Source organism: Triturus cristatus, chromosome 7 (assembly GCF_964204655.1).
Source record: "Triturus cristatus chromosome 7, aTriCri1.1, whole genome shotgun sequence".
NCBI lineage: Eukaryota > Metazoa > Chordata > Amphibia > Caudata > Salamandridae > Triturus > Triturus cristatus.
In genome coordinates this window covers 808,685,306-808,710,339 of record NC_140590.1, presented here as the reverse complement: position 1 = coordinate 808,710,339, position 25,034 = coordinate 808,685,306, and the positions used below count along the sequence as shown (strand labels likewise).

The following is a 25,034-nucleotide window of genomic DNA, read 5'->3' as shown; positions in this document are numbered from 1 at the left end:
GCGTTGTGAACTTTTATCACCCTTTTCCATCTGCAGGAAATCCACAAGAAAGTCATGTCCTTGAACTTCAAAGACTGCCATACAAAGATACGCCATGTGGATGCCCATGCTACTCTGAATGATGGAGTGGTGGTTCAGGTGATGGGAGAACTTTCTAATAACCGCCAACCCATGCGGAGGTTCATGCAGACCTTTGTACTGGCCCCGGAGGTAAGATATTTGTAGGAGGCGCTTGTTCATTTCACCGTTCAAATTGATGCTTGATCATGAAAAGTAACTGCTTTTGGATGCCGTCTAATGTAGGGTAGTGCTGATTTTAATGCATGGACACCAAAAAGACAAAAATCCAATTAGTTGAACTGGAGATATGGAACTTTAAAGTCTTTGGTAAAAATAGTGAATCGAAGCACAAAGCTTCCGGTACAAAGTCACAAGTTCAGGCCTACTGTGAAGGAGCGCTGGCCAAACACAGAGACCAGGTTAGGCTCGTGAAATTTGTACCTTATGTCCAGGATGCAGGGCATTGTGGTGCGCAGCGGTGGTTATGAGGAGCGATGTGGGGGTCGTACGTCGAGTTGCATTGCTCTTCGTAAGTTTTCCGATGAGGAGCTTTGAGGGCTGTGTTATGTGGCGCTGCTTCAGTTCTGATGGGGAGCACATCTGGGCTGGCAGAGCACATTCAGTCTCCCTTTCAAGGTTCCAGAACTGGGGAGGCATCTCTGATGCTGGGTGGGAGTCAGGACTTTCAGGAGACCGAATCAGGTCCAGGGTTAAAGGGCCCTTGTGAAGCTTCTTGTGTCCCTGTAGCTTCAGAACAGGAGGCCAGCTAAATAGCCCTTTGAGTCTCTATGGCGAACTTAAGTTCAAGTTGCAGGTCCATTCCTTCTTCCTTATGCAACAGAGCAGTCCTCCTTTCAGCAGAGCAGTCCTCCTTCTGAGTCTTTCACAGGTTCAGATGTGATCTGAAGAGTTGGGTTTCGAGGGGCCAATAGTTATACCTGGTGCCCTTTTTGGCATGGAAGAAGCCTTTGAAGTTTTCCTTTACATAGGTGCCTGGAATTTCCTGCCTCACTGCCCTTGTCCCACTCTGTCTGGGGGGTACAATAGGCTAATGTGACGTACTTACTGAGGGTGCTGGGCCAATGCGTTTTAAGTGAGAGTGTGGTAAATGGCAGCTCTGCCCTCTCATTAAGCCAGGATGGCCATCCTGCCAACACTCTGATCCTCTATTGTGATACTGTGTGGGGCAAAATGCACAAAAGCCAACTGCCAACTATACATAGTCATGTGACCCAGGAACCGGCTGTAGACATCAAATGGTTAGGACAAGAAAATATCAAACTTTCTTAAAGCTGCATTTGCAGAATTGTAACTTTAAATCTGACTGTACCATTAAAGAGGGTTTTACATTAAAGTTAAATTACATGACACCAAACAGTATTTTGCTTCCTGCTCCCAATCGTGAGTCATCATTTTACATGTACTAAGGTAACTTCAGTGTTAGTCTATCGGAGCGGTAGGCCTTGCAGTAGTGAAAAGAATTTGAATTTTTCACTACCAGGACATGTAGAAGTCAAAAGTACCTGTCCAACTTTTCAATTACAACACACTTCTCCCTAGGTGCTGTTTAGGACCATCTCTAGTTGTGACTTATATGTATTAAAAAGGAAGGCTTAAGCCTGACAAAAGGTTTATTTTGCCGGGTCGAAATGGCAGATTAAAACTGCACACACAGGCTGCAGTGGCTTGCCAGAGATAGGTTTCAATGGATACTTAAATGGGTGACAATTAGAACTGCAGTCCCACTAGTGGTGTTTAATTTACAGGCCCTGATACATGCAGGATCACTTTACTAGGGACTTGCAAGTAAATTTAAGTGCCAGTTGGGAGTAAAGCAATTTGTGCCATGTTTATTGGAGAAAGTACAAGCACTTTGTCAATGGCTAGCAGTTATAAAGTGCACAGAGTCCTAAAAGTAGTAAACACAAAAAATGGGCTCAGGAGGGTGAAGGCAAACATTTTGAGGCTGATCTTGCATAGAGGGCAAAGTCTAAAAAGTATATACATTGAAGGGAAATTAAGAGGGCTCCCTTGCAAACTGACCGTTATTTTATATGGAAAACAAATGGAATTTGGGTACTAGATCAAAGGCAATCTAACATTATACAGTCCGTCTTTTTGTTTCTTTGGTTTTAATGTGCTTATGATGCCTGTTTTGGCTCATTAAAGTCAAAACTATTGGTTTTGGAAATGCTTGTTTGTTTCATAGAATCCACCTAGAAAACCCAAACCATAATTATTTGTGCTATTTATGCATTGGAATTTAACTCACATGAATACTTCTTTTGGTGGAAAGACAGGCAAATGGGAAACTACACATCTGAATCCTATAACTACCTTCCCCCAAACTCCTGATGAAATTGACAGCACGATGCAGTGGCAAATTAGCGAAAACGCCTTTCTCACATCCATCCATGCTCTTTTCCTGTAGTGTACACACATCAAATAGATTATTTAATAATTAAGGACCTATCGATAATTTTGCCCCCCGTAGGGCTCTTCATACCCATCCACAGACACCCTATAACTGATTACTAGCCTGCTTTCTGCCTTTTTGAGCTAATTTTCTCCCTTTTGAGCATCTGGACCGCAGCATTTTAGTTTGTGATTCTCTGGCATTCTTAGTCTTTGTTTGCCCTCAAATTGTTATGATGCAGTGTTTTGATGAAAGGTCCGACGTAGAGCAGGATATAGAGATGATCCGGCCAATTTGTGAGTACTGTGACCTCAGCCCCATCTCTTCTGTTCAAGTCACCCCAAAATATTCCCCAGTCCCACTGTTAGAGGTTGCCAGACCACCACTCCCTTCGCACTATTGTCTGATCTGAAAAACCTTTTTGGACACTCTGGCTTGGCACCGAAAATTGATCCCACTGCAAAGCCTTGGTACCGAGGACATGCTTTGGTATTGACCTGACCTTTCGGTACCGACCTGGCAACCAACCCCATCTACCTTGGTGCTGAGCAAGCGAAACCGTTCCAAATCGAAAACATCAATACCGAGATCTTTGGTGCCGAAAGACTCCAGACCTGCATTGGCTTCCACCTCTCCTGTCCAACTCATTCTGGAAAAGATGGCCATTCGTCGGAGGGATTTGGTTTAAAAAAGGAACTGATCTGATTCTTCCCCCTCCTCCACCAAAGAGGAAATGAACATTTGAGGAGGCACTAGAGACATTCCTTTTCCTCCCAAGAAGAAAAGGATTAAAGCTACCAGTCCTCCCCACCAGCCTCCTCCTCCTATTATTCCACCGCCACCACTTCCACCACGATCAACACCGCTTTCATCCCCTCCTCTCTCTCCTCCAACACTTCCATCCACTCCTCCCTCTCCTCCACCACACTGTCTCAAACACATGACCCATTCGATGCTTCACCTGAAGGGTCACCACGTTCAGGCAGTGGGGCTTAAGGGGGGCATTAGGGGAATCCTGATTCTTGCTATATGACACTGATCCCACTACTGCTAACACTCTAGATTCATATCCAGCTTGTCCCTCCCTGCCTAAAGATGCCACTTCCTTTTATTAGGTTATCGCTAGGGCAGCAGCTTTTCATAGTTTTGAGCTACATAAAGAACCCCTAAAGCAGTATTTTCAATTTAATACCCTCTCTTCCACTCGCAAGGACACCCAGTATTTGCTTATTCTTCCTAGCTTGATGAGACATGCTGAGGACCTTTTCAAAGTGCCAGACCGTGCCCAGGTCATCACCCCAAGGGTGGACAAAAAAGAGAGCTGCATCTTCTGGCCCCCTCTTTATCCAGAGTCTGGTTCCACCGGACTCCATTGTTGCAACTACTGCTTGTAAAAGGGTAAACAGCCAGGCAAAATGAACAAGCATTTTCAATGCAATAGGTCTTGCATTTGTGAGCATTTAAGCTATTGGCATTGTAAATGACAATGTCTTTTATTTGTGTTTTTAAAGGCAACATATGTATAAAAGGCATTGTTCTTTTAATGCCAAGAGCTCAAACTCTTTATTTATTTATTTATTTTTTAGATGCTGCTCGTGTATTCAGGTTACAGTGAGCAGCATCTAAAGAAAGGAGCGCAGGCCACATTTTAATACAAGCTCGTATAGAGCGCATTCACCCAAAATGAAAAAAAATATTAATTCGAAAGGTTCTGTAGCACAGCCGCTAAAGTGAAAGCACCCCGAGCTGTAAATTAAATAAATAAAAGTGGCCGCTATAGTTAACCACTTCGGTGTGTCGGACCAGTGCTCATGTGCATCAGACGGCTCCTGGCCGTCCACGCACATGGCACAGGAAATCTCTCTGGTGCGGGCACCAGAGGGATTTCCTTCCTGTCAAATCACCCTCGAGAGCTGGGGGAAGAGCTTCTCCAGCTCCTGAGGGTGTTCGGATACATTTTCTGAAATGATGATCGTTGCACTTATGTAATTTCAGGGAAACTGAAACACAGTTTCAGTTTCACTACGTCTGTGCTCAGGGGGCTATCTCTGCCCCCTGAGTACCGAGGCAGATGGGAGAGGTATCATTGGAAAGTGGATTCCTGCTTTGGGGATCGCCTCAGGAGGGCGATCCACAAGCAGGGATCCACCCACTAGGCACCAGGGAGGGGGAGAGGCCCCTTGGGCAAGGGCTTTTGCTTCCCCCCCCACCCCCCAATATTTTGGGCACATTGTCTCCCTCCCCCCTGGGAGGCAGAAGGGGGGGGGGGCAAATGCCCCGAATCTGCCCTTTGTGGGGGAGGGGGCAGAAAGCACACTAGGCACAAGGGATTTTATTATGTATTTAGGGGTGGGCAATGTCCAAAATGGGCATGGTAATGCCCCCTCCCCCCAATATTCCACAGTAATACCGCACCCCTCCCCTACCAATTGGGCAGATGGGGGCAAAAGCCCCTGGTGGGGGCTGCTCAAAATAGGCATGGTAATGCCCCCACACCACAAAGTCTTTCGCCCCCCCCCCCACCTGAAAGGCAGATCGGGGTAATAGCCCCTTATCGGCCCCTCTGCAGGGGGGGGGGGGGGGCGCGCAATAGTAAGCCCACTATGAACCAGGGAGATGTTTATGGGTATGTCGGAGAGAAGCCCCATAGCCACAGGTCACTCCCTTTTCTTTTTTTTTGGGCATAGATTTTGGCTGTTTCAGTGATATTTTTGGTCTCATCTATTCCCAAGCGGAGGCCGAAAACCAATAGAAACCAGGGAGAGTTTGTGTGAATGTGAAATTGAGTTTGGCTGAAGGTCTGCATGTACTGACCTTTGGCTGGCATTTTGCTGGCGGTGTCTGTAGGCTTGCACTTGGTTAATGGTGTTTGTGGACTCGCACTTGCCTGGTAGTGTATGTGGACTGGTGCTTGGCTGACGGTGTGCGGGGATGGAGCTTGGCTGACGGTGTGCGGGGATGGCGCTTGGCTGACAGTGTGCGGGGATGGCGCTTGGCTGACGGTGTGCGGGGATGGGGCTTGGCTGACGGTGTGCGGGGATGGTGCTTGGCTGACGGTGTGCGGGGATGGTGCTTGGCTGGCGGTGTGATTTGCATGGATCCCCCAGCATTTTCTTACCCAGAATCCCCTGCAAACCTCCAATTTACTTTCAAAGTCACATGTTCCTCACATTTCTGTGCGCGTAAGTAGTCAGATCACGCGCAGGCACAGATTTCCTACCACCCAGCGTTCCCCTTGGTCTGCCGAGAAAATTGGTACCTCACTTGTGTGGGTGCCTAAAGTAGCGTCAGCCTAAAAACGTATAAACAAACTGCCATTTTGGACCTGCCTTAGGGTCCACCCCACCCCCTCAATCTCTACACATTTTTGGCCCTTCCATGTAATAGGCACTTATCCCATCAACACAAATAAGGTATCATTTTTATCGGGAGACTGAGGGGGAATGCTGAGTGGTAGGAAATTTGTGCTGTGCAGTGATCCCACAACATTCCCACTCAGATATTAGGGAAAATGTGACTTTTTAGTTAATATTTGAAGTTTGCTGTGGATTCTGGAAAGGAAAACGCAATGCAAGCCACATCCCCCTGGACTCCCACCGGTATCTAGTTTTCAGAAATGTCTGGGTTTTGTAGGTTCCCTTAATCTGCAAGCCTGGGACCAAAAACACAGGTGTCCACATATCTATTACAAAACGACCTGGTTTGTGCCCCGGACACCAATTGGATAAGCGGGGTGCATGAGCTCCTATGGGTCTAATATGTCAAATTGCCCTCCTTGGGGACCCTTTGTGGCAGGATCTGATGCCTAAGAATGGATGGAATTCGGTCTCCAGGACCACTCGTACTCTGATTCGCTTTCTGATCCCATATGGGGTCCATCAGGGGGGTCACTACATACCCGAGGGTGGAAGGGGGGCGCGTGGCTTCCAGGTGTCATAGGAGGAGGTTGGAGTCTAGAAAAAGTGTCCAGGTCCACCCCTAAAGATTGTGGGCATTTGCGTGGGTTCTTGTGGGGGTACAGTGGGCAACCCTGGAGGTTAGGGGGCTGAAGGGCCCTGGAGTTCTTTCCTTAGTGGGAGGGTTTGTACGCACCGTTGGGCCATATCTATTAGTTTCTTCTCCAGTGGGGCACTGCCTATGAGACAGCCTTGATTATTGAGGCGTCCACTGTATCACAGAATTCATCTGTGACCGGGAACTAGGAGTAATCCTCCTGTGTAATATTCGTTATATTCTTCCATTGTTGTAAGTGTATGTATGCCCACACCTGCCCATGAGACAGTGAGCAAAATAATGATGGATTTAACCCAGATCTCTTGGAGGGAGGGAGGGGGTGGGGGGGAATGGAGGGGGTAAGGGTGGTTGAAAGGTTTCAGCACTCCTTCCAATATCTTGTTGTGTTTGCTATGTTAGCTCAAAGTGGCCATGGGTATGCCCAGACGTGGGTCCCTTGCTCGTTGTGCAACTGAATTCAAGCTAGCATGGATGATGTGGGGTGATACCCCGAAACTGGTCCCAGGATGCTTGTTTCTGGTCCAGGGAGGACCTGGCCGGCAGTTCGGGGCTGTACTGTCCCCATGAGGAGCAGGGTTAATACTGATTTGCATGTGGCTAGGTCCATACTGGGGTGACATAGTGAGCAAAAGACTGATGGATTAAAACCAGTCCTCTTGACTGGGGGGGGGGGGGGGGGGGGGGAGTGGCTGAAAAGTTTTATCACTCCGCCCATTATCTTGTTGTGTTTGCTATGTATAAATGGCCTACTTAAAAATAGGTATCTCATAATCTGATTGTGAGCATGACTAAGGTTGCACAATATTCTGCACATTTTAGGAATGTGTAGTGTATTTTAAAAGAAACTACAGATGGTTGTCCATAGGACATGGCTTATGTATAGAGGTGAAGCTCTTGAGTTGTAATTCAGCGTCAGATGAGGTGTTTAACAGGATGATCCCACTAAGGTAAGTGAACAACGGGCCCTATTTTTGGAGGGTATGCAAGACTTAAGTTGTTAACACAATTAAAGTTTATGGAACCAATTTGTTTCTTCAGCAGCTGAATAAGAGTAAAAAGAGGATCACATCTCCTAAATTTGAGTGAATTGACGGATATTCCACGTGTCCTGAATGATGTGAAAGGTTATGCCCATTAGCACTTAAATAGTAGGGGAAAATTGGTCCCAGGATTCACTTGCCAATTCACTTTCAGTCCACAAAGCGTATAGCTCACGGTCACATTTATTGTAGATAATCAGTGAGGTCATCAATGATGTTATTTAACATTTCATGAAGATGAAATATGTGAGTTCATAAGCATTGTATGACTGGGGCTCAAGTTATAGTTGGCTCTCTGAACTATAACTGCCAGTGGTTTTTTGTTTTTAAACATAGGTTCTAGTGTTATTTCAACTCCTACTTATGACCTCACTTACAAGCACAGGGCAGCAGGGCTGGAAGTCCGCTTATGACGTGCTGTATTGCAGCTGCTTTTGCTGGTACCTAAGAGTGCGTACTGAGGAGCCCCATGGACGTGCATATGAAATAAGGGTGACACGTGTGCAAGTAAGGGATATTCCCTGGCTTTGGCTGTCCATAACAAGTGTTTGAGAAGAGCAAGGAGGTCATTTGTTACGGAGGAATGTCGAAGGGTGATGGAAGAAGGCGGCTGTGAGCTGGTGCCTATATCTGCTTCATAGACCTAGCATCCTCAATGACCCCAATTTCATCTGATCTCCGAGCTAAGCAGGGTTAATACTTGGATGGGAGACTGCAACAGGTTCTGTAGGCCTTTTGCCAGTTGCTATAGACTTGCCAGTCTTCCTCCCTAATTTGTTTTTCTGTTTCCCATTATTAAATTATTTTTAAGGTCAATATTTCAGAATACACCTGTTTTGAGGTAAAATGGCCAATTACACTATTGGAAGCCCCCCACTCCCCATTTCTTGGCCTTTGCTCTACGGATTGGTGCAAAATGTCTATGGAGTCAAAGTGGATAAATTTTTTTGGAAAGGTTTGGGCAGATTCGGCAGTCGCCGCCGCCAAAGTTGTTAAATAAAAGAAAATGCCTTTCCTATGGAAAGTCTGATGAATTAAAATCACGATTGTGCTGGGGTGGGGGGTGGGGTGGGGTGATGTGTGTGTGTGTGTGTGTGTGTGTATTTATCCAGTATTAGGGGTGTCTTTCATAGATTCACATGCCTGAATCATTCCCCGTTCGCACGGAGGTCACCCCGATGGTATGCCTTCCCCTGTCGATTGTTAATGACCTCAAATACCTTATCCGGGACTACAAACAACGTTTCCCGGAATCACCGGCGCTTGAGACAGGGGGCCCGATGCCTCCACCGAAGTCAGCCCCAACTCAAACACGACCAGCTACCCAGGTCCGCCAGGAGAAAGTGCCTCCTCAAGTGATAGTCATCGGATGAGGAGGCTGAAGAGATGGAAGAGGGGGAAGTCCAGGAAGACCAGACGGATCAGGATGAGGAGGAGGAGTATGTGGCCACCTTCCCTGCAACCGCGCCAAGCAGATTCACCGCCAGTGGATATTGGCGGTTTCCATAAGATAGTAGAAAGAGCAGCGACGCGGTTTCATATGGTAATGGAATCGACTGAGACTGAGTGCTTCTTGCATGACTTCAAGGAGCAGACAAAGAAGACGACGAAGTCAATCCCCATTATTGACTTTCTCTGGGACCAGGGAAAGAAACTGTTGCTGACGCCGGCCTCCGTACCTGCGGTTGTTCCACGCCTGGACAAAAAGTACAAGGCTCCATCCACGGCGCCAGCTTGCCTTAATGGGCACCCGAAACCGGATTCGGTGGTAACCCAGGCGGCCCAGAAGAATTCTCGAAACCCTTCCTCTCCTCTGTCAGCCCCACCAGACAAGGAAGGCAGGAAGTTGGACACGATTGGTAAAAGGTTTTCTACCACGTCGGCAATGACCATCAAGGTGGCCAACTCCATAGCCCTGTTGGGGCGTTATAACCGCCAACTTTGGGAAGATATAGCCCCATATTTAGCGGAGCTGCCAAGCACAGTTCAAGAGGAGGTCAAGGCACTACTTACTGAGGGCCAAACCTCGGCGGCCGAGATCATTGATTGTGCCATAGATGTGGCCATGACAGGCTTTCGCCAACTGGCTGGGGCTGCAGTCCTGCGCCGTCCGGGATGGCTGAAGGCAACATCGTTCAGGCAGGAAGTGCAGACAAAGGTGCTGGACATGCCCTTCGACGGCCAGCACCTTTTCGGAGATAAAATTGACGAGGCGCTCCAAGCAATCAAGAAGGACACTGATACGGCTAGAGCGCTTGGTACTTTACAGGCAAGGAATCAGTCCTTTCGAGGCAACAAGTCCAGAGGCCAGTCCTCCTATAGGGGATCCTATCAGAGTAGGTCTTCGTATTCCTCCCAGAATAAATCCCAGTACCAGCAGAAACAACAACAAGGTCGTCAGGCTTCTTATGGAGATCAAACTTCAGGGGCAAAAACCAGAAGAGGGGCACCGGCGGACGCCAGTGACCAGTTACTCCAGCCAGTCCAGCGACTATCTCCCTCATCAAAGATTGGAGGCAAATTGACCCATTTCCTAAAAAATTGGCATCTCATCACCACAGATCGATGGGTACTTCAATTAATAAGATTCGGCCATTCCCTGGAATTCACCACCATCCCACCTGCAACCCCTCCCCGCAGGTTCCCACACAAACATCTGCGACTGCTACTCCGAGAAATATCTGCGATGTTGAAGAAAGGAGCGATCGAGCGGGTTCCATCGTCTCAGAGGGAGAAAGGATTCTATTCCCGCTTCTTTCTTATACGCAAGAAGGAGAAGAAGTGGAGGCCCATTCTAGACCTCAGGGCACTCAACTCTTTCCTCAAGAGTCAGTCATTCAGGATGGTGACGATCCAAGAAAAACTAGGCATTCTAGAAAAAGGAGATTTCATGACATCGCTGGATCTCCAGGACGCCTACTATCACATCCCGATACTCAGGGGGCACAGAAAGTTTCTACGTTTCGAGGTGGCAGGACAGCACTACCAATTCAAGGTCCTGCTGTTTGGCCTCAAATCCGCTCTGCGGATTTTCACCAAGTGCCTTTCACCTGTGGCAGCTTTCCTGCGTCAAATGGGTCACCAAGTCTTCCCCTACCTCGACGACTGGCTGGTAAAGGCACCTTCAGCTGCAGGCGCAACCAAATCCTCCAACGCCTGCACCAATCTTTTTCAGCATCTAGGATTGACTCTCAATCACCAGAAATCCTATATGTCCCCAACACGAAGCATCACCTTCCTCGGGGCGACCTTGAACACGGAATGCGCAAGGGCATTCCCTTCAGAGGAAAGGAAAAACAAGATAATGTCTCTGGCCACGGCTGTGGCATCAAGGAAGTCCCTAAGAGTTCGAACCTACAAATCACTCCTAGGAATGATGTCTTCTTGTATACTCCTCATCCCTCACTGCAGACTTCGGATGCGTCCATTGCAAGAAGCCCTCGCGAGCCAATGGACTCAGAGTACAGGTTCGTTCGAAGACATTGTGAGGATAACACCGCAAATATCCAAGAGCCTGGAATGGTGGAGAGATAACAGGAATCTGTCTATAGGACTGCCATTCCTGCTTCCAGCAGCACCGCTGGTGATCACCACCGATTCATCTCTGGCAGGCTGGGGAGCCGTCCTACAGGACCTCCGAGTAAGCGGCAAATGGACAGATCAGGAGCAGCATCTCCATATCAATCTTCTGGAATTGAGAGCTGTGTATCTGGCGCTACAAGCCTTTTTTACCACGCATCCAGAACTCCCAGGTGCTCGTCAGAACGGACAACACCAAGACGATGCACTATCTCAACAAACAGGGAGGAACGCGTTCGCTCACTCTATCACTCGAATCGCAAAAGATCTGGAACTGGCTTGTTTTCCATGGGATCACTCTCAGGGCGGACTATGTCCCGGGCAAGGACAACACCATTGCAGACGCCCTAAGCAGACAGAAATTCCAGAGTCCTCAGGAAGATGAAGGCGGAGCCATGTACCCTGATCCTAATTGCTCCGTTCTGGCCGAGGCAGCACTGGTTCTCGGATCTTCATCGCCTCTCCATCAGGACACCGATTCGTCTGAAACAGCACCCGAACCTGCTGACAATGTCCAACGGGCAGTTGCAATACCCGAACCTGCAATCGCTCAGGTTATCGGCCTGGCTCCTGAGCACAGAGAGTTCTGTCATTTAAACATCCCGCAGGAATGCAGGGACGTGCTGGCAAAGGCGAGAGCGGACAGTACCAACAAAACCTACTCTCTCAAATGGAAACGATTCTGCGTATGGTGTTTAGAGAAAGGCCTGCGCCCACTCCATATCACACCTGAACAGATATTGCCATATCTACTGCACTTGGCACAGTCGGGATTGGCGCATGCATCTATAAAGGTGCATCTGGCGGCCATTTCACGTTTCACCAGGACTTACAAAGGCCAGTCTCTCTGGTCCAGTAGGCTTATCAAACAGTTCCTCAAGGGACTATATAGATCCTTCCCAAGACCTAGACGGGTCCCACCGACGTGGCACCTCAATTTGGTCCTTAACCAACTCATGAGGCACCCTTTTGAGCCCATTCACCGAGCTTCCATCAAGTACATTTCATGGAAAACGGCTCTGCTGCTCGCTCTAACATCTGCCAGGAGAGTCAGCGAGCTTCAAGCTCTCTCCATTCAGGAACCCTTCATGCAGTTCAAACAGGACAGGGTAGTACTGAGGACAAATCCCAAATTCATACCGAAAGTGCCTTCAGACTTTCACCTCAATGAACCGGTGGTTCTCCGTTCCTTCTTTGCAAACCCTTCCACGGCAGCAGAAAGGACGCTCCACTCTCTGGACCTCAAAAGGTAGACAAAACAAAGAGCTTCAGGAAGTCATCTCAGCTATTTGTGTCCTACAGTAGGCCAAGGATGGGTATGCCTCTAACGAAACAGAGCATCTCACGGTGGATCTCCTCAGCGATAGCATTCTGCCATAACGGGGCCGGTCGGCCTTTGAGAGACAGGGTGAAAGCGCATTCCACCAGAGCGATGTCCACATCAGCAGCACTGTTCGCTGGAGTGCCGATTTTGGACATATGTAGAGCGGCGACGTGGAAGTCACCGCACACCTTCTCCAGACACTACTGCCTGGATGCTGAGCTTACGAAGGATGCGGCAGTGGGCCAGGCGGTGCTTCGCCATCTATTCCAGTGAGGTGAGCCTTCCAACATCCCGCCATCCTGGTATGCACATCTCTTGCTGATTTATTGTATTGATGTATGCCAATGTTTTAAACTCGCATAGTAATATGTGTTTTATCTAAATAGCTATATGGCATGATTACATCAGAAATGTGCATAATGTATTGCTGACTACTCTGATTCAGGCATGTGAATCTATGAAAGACACCCCTAATACTGGATAAGAAACGCGTTACTTACCTGTAACAGCAGTTATCCAGTATTGGTGTCTTTCATAGATTCACATGCAACCCTCCCGCCTCCCCTGGAAGAACTCACGTCTCGAACTATGTTACGCCTACCTAGCTTGGTGCGTACGAAAATCTGAGGGACTGAGCCTCCTGTCAGGAAGGTTCTAGAGGGAGGTGACAGCTGATTGTCTGGCTCTAAAAGTTTGGTCCTTTTTGCATAAGGACTAAGATAGGCTACTAAGGGGAGGCCCTAGGCCTATTTTTCTCTTTGTATGTCTATAGGACATTACTTTTCTATGTACCGGAGGCTCCCGTCTCGACGACGGGGAATGATTCAGGCATGTGAATCTATGAAAGACACCAATACTGGATAACTGCTGTTAAAGGTAAGTAACGTGTTTCATATATATATATGTATGTGTGTATATTATTACCTACTGGCGGTCGCCAGTAGGTAGTTATAGTTAGGACCCCTTTTCCATAGGAAATCCGCAACATTCTATTTTGAATAACTTTGGCGCCGGTCGACGAATCCTCGCGAATTTCTCAAAATAGGTGGGGCGCTACGCTCCGCTCCTACCCTGAAAGTCTCGGGAGGATTCGTCAAGCGGGGGCTGAGATAAAAGGGGGGTCCCAAAACGCGTTTTTCCCATGCATTTTTCCATAGGACCTTTAGACAGGGCTACAGCCCGAACGGCTGAACAGAATTACTTGAAATTTGGCAGAGAGGTAGTCCTCAGGTCAAGGAAGTGCCTTTTGTAGGTTTGGTGTAAATCTGTTCAGTAGATTCTGAGAAAATAGCCTTTAAATCAATATATATATCTGAGCCAGCTTACGGTACGCTTACCGTAAGCTTACCGTACGCGTACGGTGGCGAGCGCGATTCTGATTGGCTCTTAGATCTTAGTAAACATTCGAATCGGCCGAAACCAGGAAGCGGCGGCCGCCATTTTCTCTCTCGCACTGAGAGTTAGGTTGTTAAATAAAACCAATACACATGTAAAGGAGCTGTTTTGACAGCTCACACACACATAGCCATGTTGAGGGAGTCCCCCAAGACCCCCCAAGGCCAAAAATGCCATTTTTATTTTTTCGCTAATTTCGCCGATTACGCTTACCGTACGCGTACGGTAAAAAATGTAAAAAAAAAAAAACACTATCCACACTCTCCCCACCCCCTGTGCTTTTGGTGGCCGCAGGCCACCAAATGTGCATGGCTTATCAGTGGTGTGAAAAACCACAATATTTTTAACAAAAATAATAAAAGAAAAAATTATCCACACTCTCTCCACTCCGTGTGCAAATGGTGCGCGAAGGGCACCATTTGTGCATGGCTTATAAGCACCGTAAGCACAGTAAGCACCGCGTGCTTACTGTGCGCGCACGGTGCGCGAAGCGCACCGTGCGCGCACGCAACGAACTGCGTTAAGTGGGCGCGCACGCCACGAATGGCGTAAAGTAACTTAGCATTTAAAAAAACGTACAAATTCACTGAAAAAACCATAGGTTTCACACACGTTATAGTTAGGAATTAGCATTTAAAAAACCTTGCAAATTCACTGAAAAAACCATAGGTTTCACACATGTTATAGTTAGCGGAAATTTTACTGATAAAAAACCAGTGAAATTCCCCCGTTATAGTTAGTGCAGGCAACTATAACTCACGCGACCGCAATCTTCTGCTGATGACATATGTGTCTTTATGAAAAAAAAATATTTGTAATATATGTATAGCTAAAAATGTATGGAAGAAGACCTGGGCAAATAAGTGTCTAAATACAGTATTAGCATCAGCAGAGGATTGCGGTCGCGTGAGTTATAGTTGCCTGCACTAACTATAACGGGGGAATTTCACTGGTTTTTTATCAGTAAAATTTCCGCTAACTATAACGTGTGAAACCTATGGTTTTTTCAGTGAATATATATATGTATGTGTGTGTGTGTGTGTATATATATATATATATATATATGTGTATATATATGTGTATATATATGTATGTATATATGTGTATATGTATGTGTATATATATGTATGTATATGTGTATATATATGTATGTATATGTGTATATATATTACCTACTCGCCAGTAGGTAGTTATAGTTAGGACCCTGTTTCCATAGGAAATCCGCAACATTCTATTTGGAATAACTTTGGCGCCGGTCGACGAATCCTCGCGAAGTTTTCAAAACTAATGGGGCGCTACGCTCCGCTCCTACCCTGAAAGTCTCGGGGGGGGGGGGGGAGATTCGTCAAGCGGGGGCTGAGAAAAAAGGGGGGTCCCAAAACGCGTTTTCCCCATGCATTTTTCCATAGGACCTTTAGACACAGCTACAGCCCGAACGGCTGAACAGAATTACTTGAAATTTGGCAGAGAGGTAGTCCTCAGGTCAAGGATGTGCCTTTTGTAGGTCTGGTGTAAATCTGTTCAGTAGGTCCTGAGAAAATAGCATTTAAATCCATATATATATCTGTAAGCGCGCTCCGTGCACTTACCGTACGCGTAAGGTGCCGTGCGCGAGCTCAATTCTGATTGGTGGTTACATGACTGTAAACATTCGAATCGGTCGAAATCAGGAAGTGTCGGCCGCCATTTTCTGTCTCTCGCACTGAGAAACTAAGGTGGATAACGTGAAAAGGGGGCAACGAAGAGAGTTGCAGACCCCCTAGCGTTCGTCAGGGGGTTCATGAAGGACCAAAAAGTATGAAATACATTTAATAATTTTAAAAAAAAATCGCGGGGTGCGCGTACGGTAAGCTTACCGTACGCGTACGGTAAAAAAAAATAAAAAAGAAGTCACAATCACATTTATTAAATAAATTAAAGGACCCACAAGGGAGAAAAAAACAAATGTTACTGTGTAAAAAAAGGCGAGGCGCGCACGGCATGGACTGCGAAGCGCACCGTGCGCGCAGGGTGTGCGCACAGTGAAAAACCAGAAAAAAAAATAAAAAATAAATACATAACTTAGCATTTAAAAAACCGTACAAATTCACTGAAAAAACCATAGGTTTCACACACGTTATAGTTAGGAATTGGCATTTAAAAAACCTTGCAAATTCACTGAAAAAACCATAGGTTTCACACATGTTATAGTTAGCTGTACATTTCACTCGTAAAAAACCAATGAAATTCCACGTTATAGTTAGATCAGGTAACTATAACTCGCGCGACCACAATCCACAATGTGTAATTTCAGATGTCATCATTGATGTCATGAGTGATGTCACTGACCATGTCATGAGTGATGTAATATGTGACGTCATCAGCAGTTTATTGTGGGCGCGCAAGTTATAGTTACCTGATCTAACTATAACGTGGAATTTCATTGGTTTTTTACGAGTGAAATGTACAGCTAACTATAACATTTGTGAAACCTATGGTTTTTTAAGTGAATATATGTATGTATATGTGTATGTATATATATATATATATATTTTTTTTTTAATATATAAATATATATTTTTATATATAATATAGTGAGCTTCTTGTGTTCTACAATTCGTCTTTATGCCTATTCAGCCCAGTGTATGGGCTAAAGAGACCTACTTCTCTAGCCTTTGCTAAATCCTCCTGGATCATCAAATGCAAGGGGCTACTGCAATAGCTAGACTGCAGCAGATCACAAGATAAGGTAAAAGCTAACTAAGCACTCATACTAAAGGATTTTCAGGCTTCCTTCATTGACTTTACCACTTGGTAATGATGATTATTATTCCCTGCTACGCTTTAGGTAATTTGGTCTCAGTAGTGTTACATTTTTAGTGTATTTGTGCTCATAAGACGTAGTGAAATTAAATTCTACATTTTGTATACTTTACAGGGTTCTGTGGCAAACAAGTTTTATGTCCACAATGATATCTTCCGCTATCAAGATGAGGTGTTTGGAGATTCTGATACCGAGCCTCCTGAGGAGGGTATGTGTCATAACAGCATACTGCATCATTTTATTGTCCTCTGAATAGAGGGGGGGTACCTTTCCATGTGTAAAGGAAGAAGTAGAGGGAAGGGAACAATTTCAGTGACAGGCTTGTGAAACTAGTTTTATTGTAAGATTTAAATTCTTTGAATGTCAATTTTATGTATGCTCGAAGTGCCGATCTAGGTCCCAAGATAAATAGATCTCTACAAAGCAAATGTATGTGTATGTTGGGGAAAGGGGTATTAAAGGTTCATTGATTACATGACTTCAAAATCTAAATTACCTAGTGTTTTTTTAAAACCTTGTTCATTCACTGTTTTTGGGAAATGAAAAAAAATTCCTGTAGAGACTTGGCAACATAAATCAGTCTTGCCAAAATCCTTAATTCAATGTGGCGTCTTAACATTTTTTTTGGGGTGCTGTTGTTTGATAAAATATCCTCCCCTTATTCTCTGTGTACCGAACTCAAACTGCCATATCAAATTCCATAAAAATTTTCAGTCCATGTTAAGACGTCCATTTAATTATCTAATTTAGGTTTTGTGGTATATTGCTGTGTGTGTACTCAAACACCTTTATGGGCACTCATACACTCGCATGTTTAGAAGAATATCACCAAAGTTATAGGATTAAGTTCTTCTGTCTTCTCCATATACCCCCAAGGAGACAGAGAAGGGCAACAGGATCCTTAAGCTTAGAAGATTGGAATCTTGCTACGTTCTAGATATCGAGACAAAGATACCACACAGGCTGATTAGTAATGAGGAATTAGCGTTGCATCTTGGAGATTAAATTTCATATGATTGAAACTGTGTCCCATATCTTTAGTTAAAGTAGAACCTGTCAGGTATTTGAACATATCTCTAAAGCTCTTGGGTTGCAGATCAGTTAGGGATTGTTGTTTCTCCTTTACCTGCCTTCTCTTTCCATCTAGGCAAGACTAAATGGGCCCCTTTGTGGTCGTATGCCGCCTATAGCTAGACACTATATACAATACTGTGCACATAGTGCTTCCTGGCTTCTGCCCATATAGGGCCTATTAACTGTTGCCTAATAGAATGTTGCAATTCGCAGATCATTTACTGGTATATTAAAGTGTAAACCCATTCAGGGCCTAATCATGTTTGACCTGGAGCACGATGATATTGTAACCCAATATATTGAAATGCCTAAGAAGTCTTGTAATTAAGTTTATGCATTGGTTTACTTTAGAATTTAGCCCATTCAAGGCACAATTGGTTAAATGAAGAAGGAATACGAGATTGTAATTTCGAACACTCGGCCATAGACATTTCAGTCCACAATGTTAAAATATGCTAGATCTGAATTCCATCAGTGTAAATATATATATAAGTCCACTGGTAGTCTAAAGCAATATGTAATGTAATATGTGACGATGAATTAACAATGCATAGAACTGCGCACTATATATATTTTGATAGTACTAAGATGGCCGCTTCTAAATAAGAAAGAAAGGTGCTTGTTTTGAAAGTCCGTCTGATTTCACACTAGATGTTATCTAATTAACCCCTTCGCTTCTAGCAGGGGATTCTGTGTAAGGAAACGTTGGGGGATCCACGCAAGCCATACCTCCCTGGAAGCCCCCGTGTTTCTAGTTTTCAGAAATGTGTGGGTTTGGTAGGTTTCCGTAGATGGCCGCCGAGCACGGGGCCAAAAACTCAGGTGGACCCCTCTTACAAAACCAGGTGGTTTTGAGATTGGCAACTTTGATGTCGCCTCACTACGTTTTGGGCCCTTGCCTGTCGCGGGTACTTGGGCCTCCCACACAAGTGAAGGACCATTTTTACCGGGAGACCTGGGGGAACGCTGGGTGGTAAATTTGTATGAGCCCAGTGATCCTACAACTTTCCCACACAAAAATGTGTGAAAAAGGATTTTTTCAGCTAAAATTGAGGTTTGCAGGGGATTCTGGGTAAGGAAACGTTGGGGGATCCACGCAAGCCATACCTCCCTGGAAGTCCCCGGGTGTCTAGTTTTCAGAAGTGTATGGGTTTGGTAGGTTTCCCTAGCTGGCCGCCCAGCACGGGGCCAAAATCCCAGGTGACCCCCCCCCCCCCCTTGCAAAACTAGATCGTTTTGACATAATTAGTTGTTTGTTTCTACAGCGTGAGAATTTCGGCACAATATTGCAAGGAAAATGTGACCGACATTTTGAGGTTTGCAGGACAATGTGGATAAAATAACTTTTTGGAATTCACAAGAGACATCACCATGAACTCCCATGGGTTTATGACAATATCTACAGTTAGTGGGTTATTCTTGTATGGAATGTACACCTTGGCAGAGAAACTAAAAAGACAAAGATTCCTGCACAGCCATCTATTCCTCAAACACACACACACACATACTGCTTGGATTTGGCACGAGGGCGAATGATGGTTCAGTATATTACATTTTATTAACGAGATTTCACCAAAATGAAATGCACTGTCAATTAAATGGACAAAAAACCGAACCAATGACTTGCAGCTCGTGAGCTGTAAAGCCACGGCAAGGCACCAACCGCTTTACAGGCCATTCACACACCTTTCATACGTGATACACACAAGACCATTCACACCACCAGGCACAAAAACCACACATTACAACATTCACAAAAAGGGACAAGGTACACCCTGCTTCAGAAAGACAAATATTACTGCACAGCCATCTAATCCTCAAGCACACACACATACTGGTTGGATTTGGCACGAGGGCGAGTGATGGTTCAGTATATACAATTATATAAGCAAGTGATTTCACAAAAATGAAATGCACGGTTAATAATTGAAAGGGCGAGAAACTGAACTATTGACTAGCAGCTCGTGAGCTATAATGCCACGACAAGGCACCAACCTCTTTACAGGCCATTCATGCACATTTCATACGTGACACACATACAAAACCATTCACACCGCCAGCCGCGGACCCATTACATTACAATACTCACACCAGCAAACAGCGCCATTCAAGGGCCCATAACTTTCACACGCCCACATTCCTGACACAGTAACCACACAAGCTGATGGATTGCGTGGAGTGGCACTCAGCTAGCAGTGTGTGTAGTGACGAGCAGCAAGTCACTACTCACACACCGCTAGCCGAGCGCTAGTCCATGCACACCGCCAGCCGAGCGCCAGTCCATGCACACCGCCAGCCAAGCGCCAGTCCACGCACACCGCCAGCCAAGCGCCAGCCTACACACACCGCCATCACATTTAGGATTTTTTTTTGACAAAAATAAAAACACAAGCAAATTGCAAATAGATACAAATCTACGAACACAAGATCACAAATTAAATACATTGCACTAATGCCAACCTTGAAACAGAGTCGCATTTTTTGAAGAATACAGACCAGGCAGTTCACTTTACCACTTATGGATGCTCCCAAAAATTATTTTGCGCGTGGTACGCTCTAAAACGAGCAGGGACACACAGCCCAGGGTTAGAAGGACACTCTGGGCAGTACATAAGAGTCTCCTTCCGCGTACCTCTTCGCCAACAGACTCTACATCTCCTACTCGGAAAGTCTTTTGAGGGCCTGGGAGGAATGTGATCAGGAAAGTGGCGACCTTTCAATCTAGCAACATCCTCCACCACTCCAACTCTAGGAACACTTGCCTGTTCCATTAAAACAAGGCTGCCTATTACAGACTCCTGAAACTTAGCAAAAGTCCTCTTTGACTCAGGACAAGAATCCTGGAACTCAACAAAAGCATTAAAGGTTGCCAAGTGGAAAAGATGGATAGCCAACTACTTGTACCAAATGTAAGCCTTACCAAATGTAAGCCTTACGAAGAGCAGCGGAAGGTTCCAACCTCTGATCTACTCTGTCAATATCACCCATGTGCCTATTATAGTCTAAAATGCACACAGGTTTGTGCGCTATAGCAACCTGACCCCAAACAGTCACAGGTGCAGTGCTTTCATCATGGATGGTAGTCCGCATGTAGACATCTCTCCTGTCTGGAAACTACACAGCTAGAAGCTCCTCGCAACGCAACACACTGCACTGTCCCCGCACAAGCTTTTGACAAACAAGTTCTTTTGGGAAAGCTTTACGGTTCGAGCGGATTGTGCCACAAGCAACAGTGTCCACTTTGGCCAATTCCCTGAACAACCGCACACCAGTGTAGAAGTTATCCCCATATAAATGGTGGCCTTTGCTAAAAAATCCTCTACCAAGTTCCCAAACAATTTTCTCAGTCACTCCAAAAGTGGACGGACAACCAGGGGGGTTAATCCTGGATTCCTTACCGGTGTACACCCTGAAATTAGAGACATATCCAGTCCTACTGTCACACAGCATATACAGCTTAATTCCATAGCGTGCCCTCTTACTAGGAATGTATTGCCTAAAAACCAAGCGGCCCTTGAACAACACCAAAGACTCATCCACTGCAATTTCTTTCCCAGGAGCATAGATCTCAGAAAATCGCTTAACAAAGGGATCAATGACAGGCCGAATCTTAAAAAGACGGTCACACTCAGGGTGATCTTGTGGCAACACTAAACCATTATCGACAAAATGCATTATCCGAAGCAGAAGCAAATACCTGTCACGACTCATGACTGCCGGAAAAATAGCAGTTGCCATCAAGGGACTAGTAGACCAATATGAAGACATTGATGGCTTCCTTAGCAAGCCCATCAAAAAAGTTAAACCCAAGAATTTCTTCATCTCTTTGAGATTTGTGGGAGTCCACCGGGTAGCTCTAGAGTGTGGCTTAAGACTGGCACTGTTGTACCTCAAAAACTGTTAGCATACAAATTAGTCTGCTCAACAATCTCTGCCAAAAACACATCGTCCATAAACAACTGAAAAAAATTCTCTGCAAAAAGTTTTCAGTATTCACTCTACACCCTGGAACACCAGTAAAGTCTGGCAATGCCAGCTGCACCATACCAGGGGCAACCCAGAGGTCATCACTTTCAAAGGGAAGCCTTGCAGCCCCAGCCTGCAGCCCAGATGCCTCTTGCCGCACTACACCAACGGGAAGCCTTGCAGCCGCAGGCTGCAGCCCAGATGCCTTGTGACGCACTACACCAACGGGAAGCCTTGCAGCCCCAGGCTGCAGCCCAGATGCCTCTTGACGCACTATCGGCACATCAATCTCCTCCTCTTAACACAGGCACTTTATCCGCACTAACAGTATCTTCATCATCCGATGATTCTATATGGAGAGAAAACTCACTGCCAGAATCGTCCCCTGCCTCCGATGCAGAGTCAGTCTCTGAACCATGGTCAGAGGAAGACTCAAAAAGCATACCAACAACCTGCTGAGCAGTAATCCTGCGGCTAGCCATTATCCTTACTAAGAAAGGAGACTGCACAAACAAGTCAACAACCAACTCTGTGCAAAACAAGTAAGTAAAGAAATGTGTACCTTTATCACAAAGATCTATATATTCAAACTATACAATTCACTTGCAAGAGACAGCACCTACTCTACAGAGACGCAGCAAAAACCAACGATATCGCACTAGAATTAAAAAACAAATGACTCGCAAGACAACAAAATACAAATCGAGCACAAATGCAAAACGTTTTTGACACTCAAAAACCAAAAGCCAAACATACTGCTATTATTACACCATTTGCAAAAAACAATTCATGCAGAGAAACGAAACTCATTTACATTGTACAGAAAAGTCTCTTACCAAACACATGCAACTACACAAACAGCAGAACCACCAGTAACGAAACCGCAAACTGGAAGAGTCGAAAGAGCAAAAGCCTTCACCTAGAACAAAAAAGAAAAAAAGCATTACAATTGCAATTCACAAAAAATAAAACAATTAACATTATAACATGCTATGTTACTACCCAAATGGTCAATCGGGTTGTCTGCCAGGTGGGGCAGAAAACAGGAGACAGGGCTTTGCCCCCTTGCAAAAGTAATGAATCCCTAGTGCCTAGTAGGATTTTCTGCCCCCTCCTGCCTAGGGCAGAAAGGCCAAAAAAGGGGCAGATCTGTCCCCAGGAAGCAACCACGTCGCTTCCATTACTCACAATAGAAAATCCCTGGAGCCTAGTGGGGTTTTCTGCCCCTCCCGGGGACAGAAAGGGCACAAAAATAGGCTGATCTGCCTACGCATATAAAAAAATATCTGCCCCCTGGGAGTGACCCTTGGGGCTCCCCACACCCCCGGGCAGAAAGGCAAAAAAAACAGGCTAATCTGTCCCGGGGGGGGGGGGGGGGGGGGGTCAGAATACGCATACAAGGAGTCACTCCCATTTCATTTTTATGAATGAGTCCCTGGTGTCTAGTGGGGTTTTCTGCCCCCCCCCCCGGGGGGGCAGAAGGCCCAATAAAAATGCCGAATACAGAATACACATTTAAAAAAAAAAAAAAAATCCTTGCCCAAGGGGTTGCTTCCATTTTTATTTAAAATAATTCCCTGGTGTCTAGGGGGGTTTCTGCCCGGGGCAGAAAAGCCAAAGAAACGTGGCGATCTGCCCCCAGGGGAGGCAGAATATGTAAACAAACAGAATTGCCACCCAGGAAGCGACCCTTGCCCAAGGGGTCGCTTCCCTTGACTGTGAATCCCTGGGTCTAGTGGGCTTTTCTGCCCCCCCCCCCCCCCCCCCCCCGGGCCCAGAATCGGCCGAAAAAATGTCCGATCTGCTCCCATGGGGGGCAGAAAAGTCTTAATTCTAAATGGGCCCCATAGGAAGCGAAGCTTGCCTAAGGGGTCACTTCCTTTTCCAAAAAAACCCATCCCCTGGTGTGTAGTGGGGCATTCCTGCTCCATGATCGCGACGCTGTGCGTGATCGTGAAGCAGGAATGCCCTGCATTGAGACATCCGGGGAGAGGAAATACTTTCCTCTCCCCCGATGCCTCAAGGCATCCTAAAATGGCCCCCCGCCGCACCGGAGGCAAAACACCTACCTCCTTGCTTGACGTGCTGGAAAGAAATGTTCTCCAGTATTCGTGTCTCTTTCATAGATTCACATGCTTGAATATTCCCCCGTTGTCGAAGTGGGAGTCCCACGGTACATAACATAGCAATGTAGTAATAACATAAGCCTAATAGGCATAAAAGAAAGTGAAACCAAAGAGTTTTTATGGACAGACAACTTGTCACATGTATAACATATTATTGTCATTATGTTTTAGTCCAAAATCCAGCCAATCAAGCGTCCGCACCCACTAGAACCTTCTCCCCAGAGGCTCAGGCCCTCCGATTTTCTACTGCACGTCATGTGAAGGGAGTCTCCCTGAGCTTGCTCATTTTTCTTTCTTCTCATATCTCCTCAGAAGATTACCTCTATGATGTCTACTTCCAAGAAATCCCTCTTCAGACCTTGTGGAAGTTGTGGTAAACTGAGGCTTCATTCTGAAGACCCTCACAAAAAATGTATTTATTGCTTATATCCTGAACATCAGGTAAAAGATTGTAAAATTTGTAGGACCTTCTCACCGAAGACTTTAAAAGACAGAGAAGGGCGTCTCCTTCTGTGGCTACAGAAGTTGAAGACTTCAGAGAATCCTCTTTCAGATGTGGAGAGTGTGTCTTCAATCAAAACTGCTCCCTCCTTGAAGGGAACAAGTGACTCTCAGAAGTTAACAAGTGACTCTGAGAAGGTTTCTCCAAGACCTAAAGTGGTGAAGAAGCAACATGTTGATAAGCCCACTACCCAACCTTCAACTTCAAAATGGGTGATTTCCCCCCCCCCTCCCACCCCCCCAAGAGACTATCCGAATCCTTTACGCCCCCGAGATCTGATTCTCAGGCGTCAAAGACTCCATCTGTGCAGTTTTTACCTTAGAAACTGCCTCTCTCGTCGACGAGCTCATCAAAGCTTCCTCCGTCGACGAGAGCTGCCATCGTCGCATCTACGTCGACGACTTCAACTTCTATGTCTATGAAGCCGGCTATGATCCTGTCGTCGGCATCTTCACCGCTGACGATGGTATCTGTTAAGGTGAGACCCATTTCGTCTACAGTACCTTTAACTTTGTCGACGACGGCAAGCAAACATAGAAAAAAGCATACGTCGTCGACTGTAGCTTCGTCGACTGTAGCTTCGTCGACTGTAGCTTCGTCGACTGTAGCGTCGTCGACTGTAGCTTCTTCGTCGACTGTAGCTTCTTCGTCGACTGTAGCTTCTTCGTCGACTGTAGCTTCTTCGTCGACTGTAGCTTCTTCGTCGACTGTAGCTTCTTCGTCGACTGTAGCTTC

General features: G+C 45.9%; 1 protein-coding gene across 5 annotated transcripts in view; it reads left to right on the top strand.

Annotated features, from left to right (window-relative positions):
• Window positions 1-25,034, top strand: part of G3BP1 (G3BP stress granule assembly factor 1) — a 524,543-nt gene that overhangs the window by 130,926 nt on the left and 368,583 nt on the right. For all 5 annotated transcript variants that reach the window (XM_085617666.1, XM_085617664.1, XM_085617662.1 and 2 more), the window contains 2 exons: window positions 37-210; window positions 16,746-16,839. In XM_085617666.1, the coding sequence (XP_085473792.1) occupies window positions 37-210; window positions 16,746-16,839 (268 nt within the window). The remainder of the gene's footprint in view (window positions 1-36; window positions 211-16,745; window positions 16,840-25,034) is intronic.